The 14870-nt window shown below is 38.4% G+C and overlaps 1 protein-coding gene across 1 annotated transcript in view; it reads right to left on the reverse strand.

Annotated features, from left to right (window-relative positions):
• SVEP1 (sushi, von Willebrand factor type A, EGF and pentraxin domain containing 1) overlaps positions 1 to 14870 on the reverse strand; it is a 173991-nt gene that overhangs the window by 79550 nt on the left and 79571 nt on the right. The window contains exons 9-14 of the mRNA XM_012802314.2: positions 13046 to 13175; positions 9661 to 9768; positions 8642 to 8773; positions 7132 to 7326; positions 5682 to 5803; positions 2641 to 2749 (exon numbers count right to left, since the gene is read on the reverse strand). Of these exons, the coding sequence (XP_012657768.1) occupies positions 2641 to 2749; positions 5682 to 5803; positions 7132 to 7326; positions 8642 to 8773; positions 9661 to 9768; positions 13046 to 13175 (796 nt within the window). The remainder of the gene's footprint in view (positions 1 to 2640; positions 2750 to 5681; positions 5804 to 7131; positions 7327 to 8641; positions 8774 to 9660; positions 9769 to 13045; positions 13176 to 14870) is intronic.

Genomic DNA, 14870 nt, shown 5'->3' on the forward strand with positions numbered 1-14870 from the left:
CCTTAGCCGCTTGAGCCACAGGCGCCGAGCCCAATATTTCACCAAATCTGAGATACTATTAATGAGAAGACCCATCCCAATTTCTGGTCAAAATGAAAAGCATGCCTCTCAGAATTTATGGAATATGGTACATCTTTGCACACTGGAATGATTTTGAGAAATCTTCTTAGAAGTAGAATTTCTGGGTCTGAGTGCATAAATATTTTGAATCGTAGGAGTAATCAAATGATTACATATTTTCAAATGATCTACAATTTTTCTTCCATTTACTAGGTATGAATGTGAGTTTATCCATTTATATCCCCTTGCTAGCTTTGGGTTTTATGATAATTATTTGTATCTGTTCATCTAATGGTCAAAATTGCATCTCACTTCAGTTTTAACTTGCATTATACAATCATTATGAGTTCAGACCAATTTTAACGTATTTACATTTACTTTACTTGTATCTACTTTTCTTTTCATACATTCTGACTTGCTAAGGTGGTGTTACAATGTCACCCTGATCTTGTGACTTTCTATGGGGAAGACATTTGAGGAGGAAGGCTTGTCTCTTAGGATCACAGGATCACACGTGCCAACTGTCCACAACTCAGTTTCTAGAAAACTGCCATTCGGACCCTTATCCGATGACAGATGCTGCCCATTTCAAAGCCCTGTGAGGACAACTGACTCCCTGTGTGTCCTTGGGCCCCCTCCTCCAGCAGTCTGGGAAGGGAAACCCGAATCTTGGTCATTCCAGATGTGCTACTGACAATCCCAACACCCTACCTCCTTACCGTTTGTAATCCACAACTTTAATTCTGGAACGTTCCCTGAGAGCTTGTCTATAACAGTTAAAATTGAAAATACCTCAAAGTCAATCAATAGGGAAGTATTTATGTAAATTATGGTATTGATAGATTGATTGATGAGCGAATAGGTGGCCATTAAAATTATATTGAAGTATGATATTTAATGAATAAAAATGTCTGAATACAATGAGAATTTGCACTTACAAAATATTATGAGTGTACACACGTGTATATAGTTATCCAGGGTGCCCATAAAGTTTGTGTGCAATTCAAAATAGTTTCAAATTTTAAACTGCACACGAACTTTATGATCACCCTGTATCTATACATCTATAGTCCTAAATATATACCTGTACTAACAGGTTTATTTCTGGGGTTGTGTATTATCTTGTTTTCATTCTTTGTTTCTAAGCACTTAAAAATGTTTGCAACAAACATGCATGCATAAATGATACTTCAGAAATTTAAAAAGTCTAAAGCTATAGCCAATATCACTCTTGATGCCAAATCACTAAAAATATTACCTTTTACTAATAGGATTAGTGTCAGAAATGAAAAGGATGTCTGCTGTCATGTGAATTAATATATCCTTGTGAATTAATACATACTTGCATTGATGATGTGAGTTCTCATTGGTGAGGAAATTAAAACACAGGCTGGTTTGATAACTTGCTCAAGATCAAACAACTAAGTAGGCAGTAAAGCCAGGACTTTGACCTACAGCACTGGTCATCAACACCATGCACTTAAGCGCTATAGTCTTTTATTATTACTATTTTTTATAAACATTGCTCTGGATGTTCTAGATAATATTAGAAAAATGGAATAAATATAAAAAGGTAATTATGTGAAGGGATATTAATTTTTCCTGAGACTCAAGAGAAACTGGAAACTATTAAAATCTCCTAGAAATATCAAGGCAGTAAGATAATTGGCTGAACATATCAGCAGTAAATCACACACTTAGTATTATTCCCATGCTCAGGAACAATATTAAGAAAAATGTTCAAAGTCTACATGAAGAAAATATCAAAATTCTGCTTAAGAAGGTCAAGTGCGGTGGCTCACGCCTGCAATCCTAGCACTCAGGGAGGCTGAGGTGGGTGGATTGCCAGAGCTCATGAGTTCAAGACCAGCCTGGGCCAGACTGAGACCTCATTTCTAAAAATAGCCCGGTGTTGCAGCAGGCATCTATAGTCCCAGCTACTTGGGAGGCTGACGATCACTTGAGTCCAAGAGTTTCAAGTTGCCACAGCATTCTACCAAAGGCAACGCAGTGGGACTCTGTCTCAAAAAAAAAAAAAAAAATTGTACTTAACACGTATTAGTTAACATGTATTAGACTTGAATAAGTTAAATCTTGCCATATTTTTGGTGAGGAATCTGAATATGTGTAACTGTTTTGTGTTAATGGCTTGATTGCAAAATCTTGCCATATTTTGGTGAGAAATATGAATATTTCACATGTGTAACTATTTTATGTCAATGGTTTTGTGCAATTCAAATTAAATGTCATCTAAAAACTGCTGTTAGTACTCTATAACTATTACTAGTCCCATCTAAGATAGCACATCAATGCCTGAATTTTACCATCATGTCACTTCATTTTCTTAGTTTTTGTCATGCTGAAAATTTCTGGCTAGTTTATTTGCTACCAACATTTAATATATCTGTAATGATCATTAAGAACATTATCAAATTATATTGCTATCCTAAAATACGTGGTGAACAAATTAATCAAAGTTAAGCTTTCTAGCTCGCTTCACTGATCTGGACTTATTTTCTTATTTTGCAGATTAGTCTTATGCTACAGACTTCAACTACCAATACTACAGAATTTAATTACCAATTGCAAAGCCATTTTCATAGTCATAATTATATTCTAGGCAATATTTTTTGGTCAGGTCCTCCAGTCTGCAGTCAATGTCATCAGCATCACTACAAAATGATGGGACCTACAAATAAAAAACAAAGAGGATAAAATGTAAATCATATCTCTGGGGGCTGTGATGAGCCCTTAGCTCCTCTGGACACTACTTCTCCACCAGCAGGAGGAAGGGTGGGTCCCGAGTTCTGCACGTTCCCCAGAAGTCTCCCGACCCTCCTCCCTTACAGCCTCCAACTGCCTAGACCACCCAGATTGGTCCCATGCCTTTCTGTCTCTGTTTATGTCACTTACCATGAGGAGCCCAGGCCTACTGGGACACCTTTTGCCTCTAAGCTTCCCCCTACATGGTTCTTTGGCTCCTTTTCTCTGACCCCATTTCCCATTCCCTCTGGTGCCCCAAACCTTCCTCTGCACCCTCTGAAGCTTATGCTCAGTAATCAGCAAATTTCCTATAATTTTCTACCCTCCCTCTTTATCTTCCCTTCATCTTTGCTCTAGATGAAACTTGACTTTCCATTTGAGGGAATATTTTCTATAAAAAAGTCTAGAAATTTCAGAAATTCCATAATCCAGGAATTTGGAGTAGGCGTGGAGAGGGAGGAGTGTCTTCCTCACTCCTCATTCCTGTTTCCAGGTCACATTCCCTCACTCCTTACTTAAAGCCTCACGGTCCTGAAGCTCATGCCATCGCCTATGCCACTCATTGGTCCTCCTTGTGGCAGGTGTCTGCAGCATGTCCCCACTCTGACTCACTCCCTCATTCCTGTTCTAATTCTTGGTGATTTCTGTAGCAACCTAGCTGATCCCTCCATCTCTTTAGATTCTTAGTTTCTTTTCCTCTTCTCTCATCTTCCAGCCTGTTTTGTCACTCACTCCCTGGTCATACCCTCAGACCTTGTCACTATCAGTAACTGTACCCCATTCCCTTCTCAGGAATCCAACAGTTCTTAAGTTCATCAGAATATGTAATCCATCAACCCTACTGCCTCCCCCTCAGCCCCTCATGTCTTCACTTCCTTATGCACCCATTGCAGGTGCCACAGTCTGTCACCATGAATGGGCCCTCCCTGCAAGCCGCCTCCTCGGCGTGTTGGCCTGGAGAACCCTTAAGCCCAGTTGATTTAATCATCCTGCTTTTCTACACTTGTGCCCACGTGGTCAGTTACGGCTCAACCCAACCCTGCTGACTGCCAATCCTACTACATTTCTTCACTATAAGAGTTCATGTCCTCTTAGAAAATAATTTTGCACTATATTCTCTCTTTACAAACCTCCAATGACACCGCCTCATTCTTACTCTCAGGTGATGCCTTTTTACACTTGATAAAACAGAATTCAGAAACGATCTTTCACACACTTCCACCACCATGTGCACCACTAGCTACATCTGGGCCCTTGTGTGCTCTGCCTCTTCGACCCCTCTCTTTGTCTAAAAATCGATGTCCAAGATATCATCAAGACCTACTGAATCTACCAAGCCACCCGCTCTCTAGTTTCCTGTGTTGTCTTCTTACTCTCTCCCCCACCCTATGCCCCTCCCACAGTCAAGGTCCTGAGTAAGCTGGTCCCCTCACACAGCTCTCCATCTCACTTAGAGTTAGAGGCAAAGTCTTTGCAGTGATTTTCAAGGCTTTCTCCAGTTTGATTTCTCTTTCCACACCCACTTCTTCTACTTCATGTGGTCTCTGATCATCTGTCCCTCATCCCATCATCCTCTCTGCTCTTGCCACTCTTATGACTTTTCAGGGGTTTAAAGTCCCAACTGCACTCCTGTCTCAGGGCCTTTGCACTTGCTATCCCCTCTGCCCGGAACATTCTTCCCCATTATGGATCATTGCCTCGGCCCTTCTGGTCTCTCGCCACACAGGAACCTGACTAGTGAGACTTCCATCTTCTGCTTTGTTTTATTCCACAGCGTACACCATTGACAGGCTGCACATCTCCTTTGCAATTTGCTTATTGTTTCTCTATTCATGACGATGTCAATTTCACAGTGCATGGGGTTTGGATTATTTTATTTAGATCTAAATTCCTAGTGTCTAGGCTAGTACATAGAGACTTACTAAATATTAATGAACAAATCAACATAATTAATAGCACTTTCTGATCCATTATACCACTTTTCATCTGCTACAATTTAGCACGTGATAAGACACTTGATAAAACTCACTTCCACAGGATTTTCAGTGCGGGTCCTACATAACACTTAAGGAACATTTTACCAGCTGGGATGGGCTATAATTAGTATGAGTAGATTGCTACCTTCCAAGTATAGGTCTATATGAATAGGGGCCTCATGACTGTAATATTGTCTCGGTTTAACAGCAATAATGACATTTTTTTCCTTTTTTGGAATTTGGTTTTATTAAGCAGATTTAAATAATTTTTTTTTCAGCAAGTGTTCATTGAATGGATGGATGGCAGTCAGTATGTCTAGTGTATTTACAACAGTGCCTGGCACAGAGAAAGCAGCACAATAAAATGTCGTTAGCATATAAGTGAAGAGCAACCCGCTCCGCTGGGCATACAAATATGTGTTTGGCTTGTTTCCCACCTTTAAGACGTTCAATATAGTTACATATATTGCTCTCCTCTCTTACGATGGCTAAAAAGTCCATGAAAATACAGGAAAAAAAATCTTTTAAATGTTCAGTTCCCTCCTTATCGTAAAGAAATGTCATTTACAATGTTTGGCGTCTTTGTCAGACCTGCAGTAATAAAGCAGGCATTCTCTAATGATGGGGTCCTGAGCTTCACTAATATTTTAAGGATGTTTTAAAAAATACAAAGCCATTTTCATGCAGATTTACTTATGATTCCTTCCAGAAGTCCACAACTTCTGAATAATTCTAAACATTAGCTACAAGGTTGCATAGCAAAGAAGAGGGACGTTGTCAGGATAGGAAATTTCAGTTGCAAATGACCCAGAGAGGCCAGGAAAACCTCACCAGCGTCCTGAAAACATGACAAGCAACAGAGGAGGACTACTGCTGACGTACCATTTTCCCCAGGGTGGTCTCAAAGGCTTCAGAAAACTTCTTCAAAAGATCTGTGTCATCGCAACGAGTTGCTTTGTACTGCATCTCAAAGGACTTAAACCCATGGTTTGCAAAACGTTTTACTGGAAAAGGTTAGACAGAACGGCTTCAGTTGGTTAGTGCTTTTAAAACAAAGGAGAAAGGGAGGGGAGGGGAGGGGGGAGGCTGGATGGAGGGAGAGTTATTGGCGGGATCATGCCTATGATTTATCCTATAAGGGTACATGTGAATCTTACTAAATGTAGAACATAAATGTCTCAATACAACAACTAAGAAAATTCCATGAAGGCTATGTTAACCAGTCGGATGAAAGCATTCCAAATTGTATATAGAAACAACCCACTGTACCCCATGATAGTATTAAAGTACACAGCTATGACTTAATAAAAAATAAAAAAACCAAAGGTGTACCTTTCTATGCAATCATGGAAATTTAGTATTTTAATTCGGACATGATTTGTGGGATTATTATAGAAAAATTGCTGTCATATTTCTGGGAGGTTTTGCAAAAATCCTGGCTAGCTCAAAGTTATTATATTTTCTATTTATATACATTGATTTATATCTATTTTACAACAGACAGACATTGGAAAATTTCTAAGTACTATTTTTGCGCAATTATATTCTTTGAAAGTGTAGTTCCCACAGGAATATATTTCTCTTTGGATCAGAAGCTTGCGTGGTTATACTCAGCAAAATGCCCCAAAGTATTCAGGGACAATGTTTCCTAATAGCGTCCTGCCACCCACATCAGTGAAACAGGTGAGTGAGTGGTGTTGTTTTTACTTGTTTCCCTAAAAGAACTCAGGTAAGTGAACTTCCCTTTTTTTATTCAAAACACTGGCATTTAAACTCCCATCTATGATATTAGATGAAAGATTCACTTCAGAGGGTATTTATGTACTTTAGACAAAGAATGGGATTATTTTTATAACAATATATATTTAATATTGTAGAATCCTTCTAAATCTAAATCAAATCTGGAGAAAATGTGACTGATGTATTTTATTCCATTCCATATTTTTGATCTTATTTTAAATACAAGCTCTTCTGCAGACTATGAGCCTTCAAACACGTCTGCAGGTCAAGAATTACACGCTGACCCATCTTCGGTTGTTTTTGACAAATAATGAAAGGGCCAAGAGGGTTCTGCTTAAGACTATCTCATCCTACAGCAATCCAATTTACAATCACCCTGGTGGCTAATACTTTAAATCCAAGGAAGGGCAAGTTTTGTATTCATAAGCATTTCAAATTTGCGGCACCATTTTCCACTAATTCCTATAGTAAGGCAATTTCCTGTTATAGCACTTGGAAATGTACACACACACACACACACACACACAGACACACACACACACACACATTCACACATTAAAGGTTCCAGAACAAGAACAAAACTGAAACTTACTGGCACAGTCCGGCCACTCAGTGGAATACGGTGGTCTCCAGATCCCATCCTCATAAGCACAGTAGTACTTCTCCATCGACCCTTCGGTGAAATCATAGCCCTCTAAGCAACTTAAAGTGCAGTTAACTCCAGCACTATCTTGAGCACATATAAAATCTCCGTTTATAGGTGTGAATGGCACTTCACAGGGAGAACCTGTACCCAAAAAAGTGTATGAGAAGCATAAATTAAACTCCAGGAGCTTAAGCTGAATTTTGAAAAGAACTCCTCCACTCTACAGCTATTTCTAGAGAAACTGTCACCATCAGTCCTTCGTGTAGGAGAGTGTCAATGCCTGTTTTTTGGTGCCTTGATGGGCTTGGGCCTATGTTGAAAAGCTGTATCTCTCTGTAATTAGAGGTTGCGCAGATTTTACAAAAAGCTAAAAGTATTTCTTTTTTATTTATTTTTATTATTTTTTATTTTTTTATCTTGTACAAGCTAAAAGTATTTCTAATTTGGAGTTATTATTTTTGTCATTCCTTTAATAAAAATGAAAAGTGGATAACGTGAAGTGGGTGCATTTTCAGAATCTGTCTCCTCAAGCATTTAAAATAGGGCTATGACAATCACACGTTGTCACCTGAGATAAAGGATTCCTAAAATGTTAATTAAAGATCTGATTAGAGGGTGGGCATGGTGGCTGATGCCTATCATCCTAGTACTTTGGGAGGTGGAAGCAGGAGAATTGCTTGAGCCTGGGACTTCTAGACCAGCCTCAAAAGCATGGTGACACCACCATTTCTACACAAATTAAATAATTAGCTAGGTGTAGTGGTGGGTGCCTGTATGCCTGTAATTCCAGATACTCTGGATGTTGAAACAGGAGGCTCACTGGAGCCCAAGTGTTTGAGGTTGCTATGGTCTAAGATAGTGGTCCTCAAACTTTTTAAACAGGGGGCCGGTTCACTGTCCCTCAGACCTCTGGAAGGCCAGACTGCAGGCCCTGGGACAAGTTGGCTGCTAAGCAGGACAGGCAGTGGCGGCAAAAACACCTGGTGGGATTATTTTTATAACAATATATATGGGATTATTTTTATAACAATATATATTTAATATTGTAGAATCCCTCTAAATCTAAATCAAATCTGGAGAAAATGTGACTGATGTATTTTATTTTATCCTGCGGGCCGGATAAATGTCCTAGGTGAGCTGCATGTGGCCCGCGGGCCATAGTCTGAGGACGCCTGATCTAAGATGACACCACTGCACTCTATCCCCAGCAATAGAGTGAGACTATATCTCAGAGAAAGGGAGACATTATTAGATAATGAGAACATAAATATTTTCTGCATTTCTATCTTCATGAGGTCAAGAAATGACAATTGGAAACCTGAATAAAATCTGCTGGTATTCTAACTTCAAAAATCTAATGCTCAGAACCTATCTTCTTTCACAAAACAGTGGACTACAACAATCACATGTAACAAATGTCAACTAGATTTGGGGGTGGGGATTAAGAAGAAAATACCTTTTATGACAATGTGGATGTCGCATGTCCTATTGTTGCCTGAGGGGTCAGTGGCCGTGTACCGCACTATAGTCTCCCCATGAGGGAAGAGCTCTCCTTGAGTATGACTTCTGGTGATGTCCAACACAGCCCCTAGATAGGAAAGAAAAGACCCCAGGGGGGGGTCATCAGTCTAAAGTCACTTTATTAGTCTCTTCTTTGATTTGACGTGTCATTTTCTCTTTATACAAGTCAGCTGGGCATTCTATTTATGTTGATTTGTACGCTAGCAGAAAATAAAAGATTTAGTATTTAAATGTACTATAACATAGCAATCATAGACTCAAAAATCCTATTCAGTTGAGAAATTTTTGCTGAACAAATGATTTTCTTTGAATAGGTCAGTCTATAGCAGTGGTTCTCAACTTTCTTAGTACCCTTAAAATACAGTTCTTCATGTTGTGGTGCCCCCCAACCATACAATTATTTTCGTTGCTACTTCATAACTATAATTTTGCTACTGTTATGAATTTGTAATGTAAATATCTGATATGCGGGAGACCCCCAAAGGGGTGGCAACCCATAGGTTGAGAACCGCTGGTCTACTGGAACACTGGGAGTTTAAGAAATCTATTTAATTAGTATTTTTATTGTTGTTTTGGAGTTTTCATACAACATTGACAGTGAACTTCAGGTTGCATTTGCTCAGGTATTTTCCTGCTTCCTATGACCTTTTATAATGTGTCAGGTTATGCTTGCAGGACAACATGAGCTTAGAGATGGAAGACATTCATTAGAACACTTTTAGATATAATACCTAAGTGCTATTAAATATTGAATGAAGGAAAACCTCATGAATAGGTACAAGTAATAATATTAAATTATATTTATTCTAGCATTAAAACATTAATTTATATAATTGTTCATTCTACTTAGACAGTTGTCATTTGCCTTTTCTCTTTTATCCTTTCAAAAAGCTTTTTTACAATAAAATAGAATTCAGTGTTATGATGCTGACGACAAAATCCTTATCACCATACCTGAGTTGTCCGAGAACTGAGGCTCATCCCAGCTTGCGGCGTGCTCCTTTTCCGACACCTGGATGGGAGGTGGAGACCTGCACCAGTCTATGACCGGTGGTTCTACATCTGAAGAACATGAAACCAGACAGAGAAGTCATAAGTGATATTTTGAAATGATGACAGGATTTGCAAGAAAGAAGGGAAGTCTGCTTGTGCAGGCAGAGAGTCTTATAAGAAACAAGGCTGATCCTGTGGCTTTGTTGATGACATCTTATTTCTGATCCCTAAGGCCAAAGAAAGAGGTGCTTTTTACTCTACTGCTCTCTCCCTGTTGGAGAAGAAATACCAGGTTCCTGAAATCACCTTGAGCACAGTTGTGCATAGGCAAGTCTGGATGAGGTGGGCATTTAATTTGTGGACGCTGCCCACAGTTGTCAGACTGGCCCACTTGGAAGTGGGGAGGATGGGGGCCACAGCAGGGACCTCCATGATCCTCCTCTTATCTGAATAGTCAAGGCAGGAGATGCTAAATGGAAGGAGATATGAGTCAGGTTGTAGAATAAGCAAGACGTCAGTGTGGGTGTGAGATTCCTGGACAGCCAGGAGGTCATGTCCAGAGCCGGGACACTGGAGTTACACATTTCTAAGGCTGATAAATTCTAGGTGAAGGCAAAGACCAGAATGTGAAGCTGGAAGTGGGGGAAGAGGAGGGAAGATGAAAGCCACAGTAGAAGCTAACAAACGGAGACTGTGCTGCTGAGTCAGGAATCCAGGGTGAAGGGTGGGTGCATTAGAGGTGGGGTGAATGAGTCCGATTTCAAAGTCCTGCTGAGTGTGGGAGAGTTTTTAGGAATTCAGTGAGGGACAACAACTAGGGTGTATAGAAGTAATTTAACACAATTACAGATTTTGTCCTCTGCTTTTGAGGTTTGAGGGAGACAAGACATATGTTTTTCTAATTTTATAGGTGAGGACTGTTAGACTAGGCTAACTTAAGAAACTTGCCTGAGGTTATTAAGCTACTAAATTGTAGGCACCGGTGCCAAGACCTGGATATGTCTATCCACGATGAAAACACATACTCTGAAATTCAATTCTCCTATACCTATGAGAATATCTAGATTCTGACTTAAAGCTAAGTCTTATGGATACAGTTTCCATTTTTATCCATGCTTGTCATTTTATTAGTACAGCATGTTAGATTTATTGCTCTACTAGACTATAAACTCTGCAAATCAGTCATGGAGTCGCTTTTGGTCCTGGTTAAGTCCCCAGTAGACAGGACATCACGTGGCCGGTAACAGCTGCTCAAAACCAGTTGTGGAATAAAGAAAAGAATGGAGAAATTCTCCAGGTCATGGTACTTGGAGAATGCTGAACCAAATCTATGCATAGCTAAATTTATAAATCTGGCAGTATTAACTATTTTCCCAAAAGACATGACAAATGGACAGTCCAAGATTTTCTTAAGCTTATCTCATTTTAGCCAAATATTTTAATGTTGTATTGCAGGTATAGGAGGGCGGGAAGACTCAGTCAATGACTGTCAAGAGAATTGAAGGGACTAAAGCAAGGGAACCAATATTCCTGCCTATCTCTCATTTATCAGGACAACAAAGATAAGAAAAATGTAGGCTTTGGGATCTTTTTTTAGGTTTCTGTCTCTGTCTCTCTTTCACCCCTTACTGTCCTTCCCCTTCCCCCCCCCTTTTTTCTTCCTTCCCTCTCGTTCGTAACTGAACAGTCAGTGAAAGTCTAGCTAGACACTCCAGTACACATTTCACTTTTCTCTATGTTGACTCTTCATTATGAAAAATTAAAACTTGGCAAACGCTGTGAATCACACTGCCAAGTTTAAAATCACAGTATCAGATTAAAAAAATCCAACATATTTTTCACGGAACTGGTAAAGCTCATGTTTAAAACAACATTGAAAAGGCAATCCAAAAAAATTTGAAGCACTGTGAAATGAGTTAGACTGATTTTTATATAAATCTTATCTACTTTTACCAAAACTATAATTTATAGGATGAGGAATCAGTTTGACGTACATTAGTTATTTCAAGATGTTACACAAAATTTTGAGAACAAAATGAATGGAATGTATTAAATTTTAAAATAAACATATTAAAAATAGATCTGTGGCAAATACAGCAAAACGTCTATATATCACGATTGCTAGATTTTACATAGAGCTTAACATGTGTCAGGCACTAGTTCAAATGGTTTGTATGTTGTAACTAATCAAAAACCACATAATAACCCTATGAGGTAATACATTTATTTAATTTATATAGTTATAAATAATGTAATATTTATTTGATTTATATATAATATTTAATTTCTATACAAATATTAATTTATATAATTATAAATAATATGATTTATTAATCCTATCCTATTTGGGGGTAAAGAAAGTGAAGCACAGACAGGCAATTAGTCATATTGCCTTTAAGTGATGGGGTGAGATATAAACCCAAGCAGTTTGGGTTCAGAATCCATGCTCTTGACCACTACAGACTACTACAGTTCCTGCCTCTCCAATATTATACCTTGGTAGTGGGCAGAAAGACCAATTGGGCAATTATACAGTAAACCAGGCTTCCCCCCCACCCCCAAAATAAGATTCAGCTACAGTAACAGTTATGAGGACAAAGAGAACAGGCCACACTTCAGAGACATCAAGGAAGTGACACCAGCACAGTAGGCTGCTTTATTAGGTATCAGGGATGGCGGAATCAAGGATTTCCAAGCATTTTTGCTTGGTCGTTGAGTAGTTGGTTGAATGCTTTTCTGAGTTAGGAAATCTATTAGGTGTGAAGTGCAAGTGAAACATCTGTTCGGGAAAGTCCAGGGGGCAGTTTTACATATCAGTTTGGATTTCAGAAAAGAGATTAGAACAAAGTCACCCTGGGAAAAAAAGAGAAAGAGAAAGAGAGGGAGAGGCAAGGCTGGACCGCTGGAGATGATCATTTGAGAGCTGGTCTGAGGAAGAAAAGCCTCAGAAAGAGGTCAAGAGACGTGGAAGAAAAATGGGGAAAAGAACAAAAAAGACTAGTGTGAACGAAGCTTGCAGTTGGAGTAACAACTGCAGGTTACTGGTGACCTTGACGACAGCAGTTACATGAGTGAGGAGCACAGAAGCCAGACTTGAACAAATTGAGAGTAAGTGGCAGTTAAGAAGAAAGAGATGGCAATCACTAGAAAGTTCTCAAAAGGCCCACATGGGAAGAAATCAGAGAGAAGCTGGAGTAGTTAAAGGACATGTAGGTTCAAAGAGGAAGTGGCTTGAGTGAATTCCAATGCCAGTAAGAAGAATCAGTGTAAAGGGGGTTGTTGGAGATAAGAGAAACAAAGTCCCCAGGGCGCTGGATTGTTTTCATGAACCTACACAATGACTTACCAATAACCTTGATACGGAAAGTACAGCTGGCTTGGTTGCCGGAGAGGTCAGTTGCTGTGTATGTGATAGCAACATCTCCAATTGGGAAAAGGTAAGGTGGGGTGAAAGCTGGATCAACGTGGATGGACACCTTTTGGAGATAAATAAATGTTTTGAAAGTTAATGTCAAAAGTACATTGATTTCTTCCTTTCTGAAACAGTTTCATCTAAAACATTGGTTCTTGTTTGATTTATACGTTGTTAATGAAGTAATGCTAACTGTGGTTCAGTATTCCATATAGAAGATAAAAAAAAAAACTTAGGCACAGCCTTCTGAGGTCTTTCTTTGCAGATTATTCTATTCACACAGTTTATGGAGTTGGCACCCATATGAAATGTTGTTCTCTGTTTTTTAAACATAATATTTTAAGACACTTTTTCTGCTCTTATACAGCCTTTACAACCCAAGATGACTTTTCAAAGTTCCCATGATGTTCTGTAGAACAAATATATGATAATTTCCTTAAGAAAAATTTGTTGAAGGACATTAGTTTGGTACCAAATTTTACTCTAACAAGGACAGTTTTGCAAAGACAATTTAAAATCTTTTCTTTTTCTTCTTTTTCTTGATGTGTAATAGATATGCATAGTTTGGGGAATGTGTAATAATTTAACAATTCACATAATTTGTAAAGATCAAATTAGCATATCTGGGATATTCATTACCTTAAATTCTTGTCATTTCTTTATGCTAGCACAGTGGTTCTCAACCTTCCCAATGCGGCGACCCTTTAATATAGTTCCTCGTGTTGTGGTTGAGGGTCATCACAACACAAGGACTGTATTAAAGGGTCACGGCATTAGGAAGGTTGAGAAACACTGTGCTAGAACCATTTGAATTCTTCTCTTCTAGCTATTTTAGAATATACAATAGACTAATATAATTATGGTCACCCAACTGATCTTTCTAACACTAAGTCGAATTTAATCTATTAAACCACACATTTGTACCAATTTCTCTTCCTCCCCTCTTCCCACCCTTCTTGGCCACCAGTCTACTGTCTACCTTAATGAGATTTGCTCTTCTAGCTCCCACATGGGAGTGAGAATTTGCCATATTCTTTCTGTGCTTGGATTTCACTTATTATTTCCTTATAATGGCTTTCCATGACCTGAGTTATGAACCTCAAACACTTAACATTTTATTAGTATAATAAAATAATGCAAGATTTCCCAATGCCTGGTAGCAAACTGCAATCCTATCATCAATGTTTTATAATATTGGTCTCAAAGTTCCCAAAGTTTTCTGAATCTGTATCAAATAAACTTTCTGGTAATTCAAATATACAGCACCAGGTCATTATTTTAATTGACAATTTCATAATGCCTTTATGCTATGATTAAATTCTCATATTTTTATGATATTATACTTTATTATTCATTTTTGAATTACATATTTACCTTCTTCAATTATTTAAAAAGTGTGATGCAATAAAAATAAATATTTTAATTATGTTTTTCTCTTGTGTGGGCATGTAGTTGTTCATTAACTGGTTTCATATTAGTTTTTTTATTTTTTATTTTTTAGTTTTATTTTTTATTGTTTGGGATTCATTGAGGATACAAAGAATTAGGTTACATTAATTAAATTTATATGATTGAATTTGTTGGATAAAGTCCCTCTTGGATTCATATTAGTATTGAGTACATTGGATACTTGCTTTTCCATTCACTAAGGAGATACTTCACTAAGGAGACTGTGCTTCAACTCCATCCAGGTTAATACAAAAGATTTAAAGTCTCCATCTTTTTTATGGCTGAGTAGTACTCCATGGTGTACATACAC

This window comes from Otolemur garnettii, unplaced genomic scaffold, assembly GCF_000181295.1.
Source record: "Otolemur garnettii isolate 467f Iridium unplaced genomic scaffold, OtoGar3 scaffold00014, whole genome shotgun sequence".
NCBI classification, from domain to species: Eukaryota; Metazoa; Chordata; class Mammalia; order Primates; family Galagidae; genus Otolemur; species Otolemur garnettii.